The sequence below is a fragment of the Mesitornis unicolor genome, unplaced genomic scaffold (assembly GCF_000695765.1).
Source record: "Mesitornis unicolor isolate BGI_N332 unplaced genomic scaffold, ASM69576v1 scaffold2048, whole genome shotgun sequence".
NCBI lineage: Eukaryota > Metazoa > Chordata > Aves > Mesitornithiformes > Mesitornithidae > Mesitornis > Mesitornis unicolor.
In genome coordinates, this window is record NW_010203642.1 from 61,366 (window position 1) to 68,192 (window position 6,827).

At 38.1% G+C, this 6,827-nt stretch overlaps 1 protein-coding gene across 1 annotated transcript in view; it reads left to right on the top strand.

Annotated features, from left to right (window-relative positions):
• Positions 1-6,827, top strand: part of PTPN4 (protein tyrosine phosphatase, non-receptor type 4 (megakaryocyte)) — a 78,779-nt gene that overhangs the window by 40,804 nt on the left and 31,148 nt on the right. The window contains exons 12-13 of the mRNA XM_010190761.1: positions 2,020-2,192; positions 5,701-5,769. Of these exons, the coding sequence (XP_010189063.1) occupies positions 2,020-2,192; positions 5,701-5,769 (242 nt within the window). The remainder of the gene's footprint in view (positions 1-2,019; positions 2,193-5,700; positions 5,770-6,827) is intronic.

A 6,827-nucleotide genomic window follows, 5' to 3' on the forward strand; every position in this document is an offset into this window, starting at 1 on the left:
GTAAGCTGACTGTTTTCCTCTCTTCAATAGGAACCATGGGCACTATTAGTAAGATGGTAATTTCAGAGCAGAATCCAACTGTGACTCCCTGAGGTAGTCTTCTAGCACTGTTTCAACAGACCTGAAACCCTGAAACACCTGTAGGTCACTGTCATACCATAGAGTATGCAGCATCTTCTGAGAGCCTTGTGCTATAAAAACATTCTCATAGGCTGCAGTGTAACTGTCCTGTTAGTTTATATACTTTTGGCTCTAGTACTATGGACATGAACAAATGGTTCACTTGGGGTCTTATGCTGAGACATCATTGATTCAAGACTACTGTTTTCAGGGAAAACAGGGGCAATCTTATTCTAAATGGATCTGCCAGACAGCAGCAGAACCAGGGCTTGCACCCCAGAATCATCAGCAGTGATGAATTTCAAGTGCCAAACTTATATTTGGATTTTACAGAATCTGCAAGGGTCAATAGGAAAAGGATGGGTGCACTTAGTAGCCAATATGTTATACTCTTCTTTACCTTAAAGACTGATTCCTGGCTGTGATTGAGGTGAAGGGTAGGGTTTGAGAATTGGTTCTCTCTGCACTGCAATGAAAGCCTTAAAAACTATGAATAAAACTATTGTTAAAGTACCTTTAAAGCTCTGACACACCAAGTTCCTGTGAAAGTGCTGTTTCGCATCACAATTAAGCTGATCTAGCTGCAGCTCCTCATCATGCAATACCAGCTCCTCCTCCATGCTTCATGCCTGATCTAGTGATCAGATGGTGGCATGAAAATCGGATCAGCTCTGTCTCTGGAATACAAACTAGGGGAAACTACAGGAGATTTTTTTTTTCCTCCAATTTGTAATTAATGATGCTTTAAGAGTGACATGAAAATGCATGATGATCAGCTCCTGTAACTCCTCAAATTCTCTTTTCCAACAGTGTAAAAGGCTGACAAACCATTAAAAGTTGCTGTAAGATTTTTTTGTTGGAATCTAAAAATCTTAGCTGGTTCATGCTTTATTGGATCTGCATGAGGCAGTCCATAATTTTACATAGTTCTCTTGAAGAATAGTAATGTATCTTGTTTATAGGTAATAGAATAGATAATGGACTTAATTTCTCTTACCTTGTTTACAACGTTAAATTTTTAAGTACTTCTGTTAACATGTCTAGGAAATACGGGGAACAGTTGGCAAGAGTTGGAAATGAAAAGTTATATATAAGAAAATTTTGTAAACTGAAGTAAAATATGAGATTTTAATTTATTGCATACAATTTCTTGAATTTCGTCATTAGATACTCAGAATTTGCTATTTACTTTTTAAATCTACTTTGTTATTTGCTCTATATTTGTCATACGGCTGAAAGTACAGTGTTGAGTTAGCTGTTAGTCGCAATGACTTCCCAGATACAACACTGGGAGAAGAGTTGCAGGTCTGTGCCCTGGTATCTCAATAGATCTAAAGATGAGCAGGCCAGCAAACTTGGAGAAGTAATTTACTGCTCAGTGAAAACAATTAAGTTGTGCAAAATGTGGAGGATTTAGTTTTGTGAAGAGAAAGCAGAGTGCTGGTGATGTTTTCTGACCTACAAAGGTTGTAATCAAGCTCCCTCAACAGGCAGAATAGCTTAACTTGCTTTGCAATTTTGCTTTTTTTCTTTACCGAGAAACTAATTAATCATTTAGAAGTAGGCATATCAGTCTTTAACTGTTCTCGGTTGCTAATCGACATATGAAAATTTGCATGACGATTCCTTATCTTAACTGGAGTAATTTTGAAATGGGGGGCATGTTGCCTTTGAGGTCTTGAATCACAAGAATTTTAAAATGTAGTTTGGGTCCTACTTTTTAGGACCATTTCTTCCCATCTGGACTTGTTTCAGTATCACTAAACAGGCTGTAAACCTGTATAATTAGAGACCCACTTCAAATAGAATATTTTGGGGAAAAAAATTAACAGTATTTATCTTAATTTCAAAAGTGACTGGGAATCATGTTTATCTGAAATAAATTTTTCTCATTTTTAGCATGAATCTAGAGAAACGTTACTGGGATTCAACATGGTGAATTACCGAGCATGTAAGAATTTGTGGAAAGCTTGTGTTGAGCATCACACGTTCTTCCGTTTGGACAGACCACTCCCCCCCCAGAAGAACTTTTTTGCACATTATTTCACTTTGGGTTCCAAATTCCGGTACTGGTAAGTGCTGATTTGAAATACATGGGAAAGAACAGAAGTGAACAGGCAACTCTTCAGTAAACATAGGGAATTGTTTAGAATCTATATTAAAAGATGCCATAATTCAAGTAGCTTTTGAATTCTGCAATTGTTCCCCTCCCCTGTTGGCCTAAGCTTCAAATGTTGTCAGTAATTTTCTAGAATATCTTGGAAGTATAATTACTGTATTATGAGCAGTCGCTATTGAGTTAATGCTCTGAGACTATCTCACAGGCTCCATTTCTTTGCCTGCTTATCTGCTGCGTTATGTTTATCTTAAAAATGTTGTCTCAGAACTTCAAAGTCTTTGGCCTGGTGTTTTTGAAAACTGATAGATCTCACATCTCGTGTGCAGCAACAGCAACAAAACAAACCTAAATAAAGATCAAATAGAAATCAATGAAAAGAAGCTTGTACAAGAAAAGCTCACTTAAGCTGGATGCGTACAAATAGGCAAGTAGGTGAAGACAAAAGGCTTACATGTTCTGCACCAAAACCAGAAACTTAGAAAATAAGGATGACATTAAGTCCATAACTTTTAAGCATGATCTTCACACAACAGGTAAAAAGCTTGGAGGTGCAAAGAATGACTGTGAAATAGCTATAATCCCTGAGTATAATTTCTGTTCTAATGGTGGAGTGGGTGGTGGTGGTTTTTAAAGTGTTTTCTGTTTTTTCTCAGTTAAAAAACTGAGTTAACTGTCTCTGCAAGTAATGCAGAATGCCGGTGGTTTACATCGTGCTCGAAGTAGAGAACAATGAAGCCACTAATCATTCATGTAGAATGGCAGCAGTGTCTGTGACCTACAGAGGGAGATGATTAAAAGTTAGAAAACACAATAACAGACTATTTCTGTTACACTTGTCAATTGGATAAATGTATAAAGAAGAAAGTAATTCTGTGGCTAGATTTTTATACCTTCTGTTTTTTGACCAACATTCATAGCACCCATTTGAGAAGCAGCTTTCTGTGAACCTGAACAGGGTTTCAGATGTAGTGCAGTGCTGTTGTAGTGAATTTGAGGGAGCTTTTTAATTTCTGTAAAGATTTTGAATTTGAATCATTGTGGTTACTATTACAGAATAGCTCTTTGATGATGACATTCAACTTAAGTTAATGTAAGATGAAAAGAGAAACTGCATAAACGTGAAGAAGGTCATTAAAGTTAATGAAGCAGCCAAAAGGCTAGAATTTCTGCAGGTAGTTTGAGAGATTATTTAGAGGCAGCATAATGGTAGTAACATGGCACACAGGGAGTGATTAAGGGCTCTGGGCTTGTTTAATCTGGACTTTCTAGGATTAAAATGAACTAATAAAATACTGAACTGCCAGGGCCAGACAGAATTATCTCCAGTTCTGAAAGAATTCAAAGACGTGAAATTGTTGAACTGTTGACTGTGTAATGTAATCTGTTATTTGCATTCGACTAAAAGCTTCTAATGCAGCCATTTTAAAAGTTAAAAAAAAAGCCTACTGTGACAAAATCTGACTTCTGACAGATCCACTGTCCTTGGATTTTCAAAGTGGTCCTTGAAGAGTTTTATCATATACAAGTGACTGCTTTAACCAGATGGGAAACAAGTAGGTCCCTTCTTAAAGACGAAGGGAAGTTACTGCTAAAGTGATACAGGTTTTTGTAGTAAAAGCTGAAGTTGGCTGGAGAAAGTTTCATTGGTGTGTCGCAATGATGGGTGATTAGGCAAGAAAATGGTAGATAAAGTTCTGAGTCCAAAAATGCAAAATAATGTACACGGGGGGAGAGGAGAGGAGAGGAGGAGCATCAGTTAAGAATAAACTGTTACGGTCTTGGAGCTTTGTAGTCAGTTCCCTGAAATCATTCAATCAATTATTAGTAGCGGTTAGAGAAAGGCAAATGCAATGTTAAGAGTTATTGGAAAGGATTAAAGGAAAGTATAGACGGCTTACTGCTTGTCAAAGATAAAATGTGTAACTCCAGGAAGTTACCAGGTGACAGGTTTGAAAAAGAGAGAATTTTTAGAATCGCAGCATGGCAGACTTTGAAAGACAGCTCTGGATACGGTCTAGTCCAATGCTCTGTTCAAACAGGGTCCACTATCACAGATAGCCTAGGGCTGTGTCCAGGCAGGTTTTGGATGGTTGCATGGATGGAGACTGCACACCATCTCTGAGCAGCCTGAGCCAGCGTTTGACCACCTTCACAGGAAGGTTTTTTGGTTTTGTGGAGTTTTTTTTCATATTTCAATTTGTGCCCATTGTCTCTTGCCCTGTGTCTGGGCTCCCTTGAGAAGAGTCTGGCTGTCATTTTTACTTCCCTCTTCAGGCATTTATACACACTCATTTGATCCTCCTGAGCCTTTTCTTCCTGAGGCTGAACAGTGCCAGCTTTCTCAGCCTCTCCACATAGGTCATATTCCAGAGCCTTAATTGTCTCTTGTGGCCCTTTGCTTGACTTGGGGGACCCAGGAACTGGACACAGCACTGCAGATGTGGTCTCACCAGTGCTGAGTAAATCCACTCTCCAGCCAGTTGGCCCTCACCTGTGCGTGGGATTATTGCTCCCCAGGTGTTGATCTTTGCATTTCCTTTCACTGAGTTTCATGAGATTCCCATTGACCCATATCTCCAGCCTTCACACATCCAAATAGTGCTGTGATATGAATGCAAAATAGGTAATTATTCTTTGATTTCGTAGTGTAAATGTCCCCGCAAGGGATAGAAAAGGACAGTTGTAAGTATCAGTGTCCTTTTAGGAGATGTATCCTCTGACTCTGCCTTGCTGTGAAGTTATAAACGGGAAAGTGACTGCGGGAGGGAGTTTTGCTGGTATCTTGCCACCAATTCTTAATTACTGATAGACACTAAAAAAAAAAGTATTTAAAAAAAACCCACAACAACAACAAAAAAGCCACAAAAAACCCTAAACCAGAAATTATGAAATATTCTGCTGGATCTTTGATTTGACAGAAGACATCTGGTCTTATATGAAAAGTCAGCAAGTTCCAAGTTCTAATCTTGGTTTTGACAAGTTTGTAGAAGAATAAAATCCTGATGTGCTTATCATCTAATTTCTTCATGATATTTTGCTGAACTAAATAGCAACTTCAGTTATTAATAATTCAGGGAACTGTTTAGGAGCACAGAGGAGATGCGGTGACTTCAAATTGTGGCTATGACAGGAAAGATTATAGTGTTAAGTGTTATCCACAAACCCGTGCATAACTTTCTTATAGGTTTGGGTAAGAAGAAGGAGGAAGAGAAGAGAAAGCTCTGTTATGCTTAAAATTAATTGGTCTCTGTTACAGTTACACTGTAATGGGAAAGACCACTTACACTTACCCAAATGCTGTCTGAAGTTACGCTGTACTGAAGCTGGTGCAATTGCTTGAGCATTACTGAAAATAGAATCTGGGGGTTTTTTGTTGAGATGGTTCAATTTCAAGCAATATTATTCTAAAAATTATCCTAAGTTTGTTGCATTTAGTGGTTTGGTTTTGTTTTGTTTTCCAGTGGGAGAACAGAGGTCCAGTCTGTGCAGTATGGTAAAGAAAGAGCAAACAAAGACAGAGTATTTGCAAGGTAAGCAGTTTACTTTCTTACAGGATCAGTAAGTCTTCTGTTTGTATCTTTTGAGTTGTTACAGCATCATTGTTTTCTGTTTGCAAAAATGTAAAATAAAGAGCAACTGTTGTTGACTGTTACTAGTGGCTTGACTTCACCATATTAAGGAGTTTAATTTTGGTGTGGGAGTTTTTCTCTTTGGGAAAACCAGAAATAGGGGAGAATTTTATGATGGAAAAGTTAAGATTATTCTTTAATATTTCCCCCTTTATATTTTTTCAAAATATAGAATTGCTTTCCATCCATGCAGTTTGTTGTCAAAAGCAGTAGTCCCTCTGCGCTGTCTTTATTGCAAAGAATAGTCTCTAACTATTCCAGTAAAATAGTGAGTTATTTGGTATGTTTTATCTCTGATAACAATCTACAACTGTACACACATGCTTGCTTTAGAATAAGGTACTGTGAGTGTCTTTCTTAGTGAGAACAGCTTATCACTATAGTCCCAATGAGGTATTTTGCTATGAAAAATTTGGCTGGGAATGAGCTACTTTCTGAAGGTATTCTGTAAGAATAGTTTGCTAATCATAGAATCTATTACTTAATTTTGTTTCAGACTCCCGAGGGGTTTAGTGATTACAAGAAAACAGTTAAGACATAGGTTTAGTTCTTTATTCAGAAATTGTGATACTGTATTCAAAAGTAAACTGCTGCTGCATCCATTTGGCAATCTGCTCTGACCATTAATAGCAAGAATCCTTATGAGCGGGGAGCATGCTCCCTGCTTTTTTATGCTTATACTTTTACTGATATGGGAACTGTCTTTTAGCAGAGTTACTCCTTAAGGAGCCCTGGTGCTCAAATTAATGCTCGTGGACTTTTAGTAACAAGCCCAGCAACCTTTCTCAAGTACCTGCAGACACTGTTTTTCAGTGTGATGGTGAATTCTGCCTTGATTTCATGTGCTCCCCTGTGTCTTTCCTCCTGTGCAATATGAGTTTTTAGCTGGGCACACCATAGATACCCAGCTCCATAGTAGAAGTATTTGGGGGCAGAAGTGCTGTGACGTGTTTGTTCAG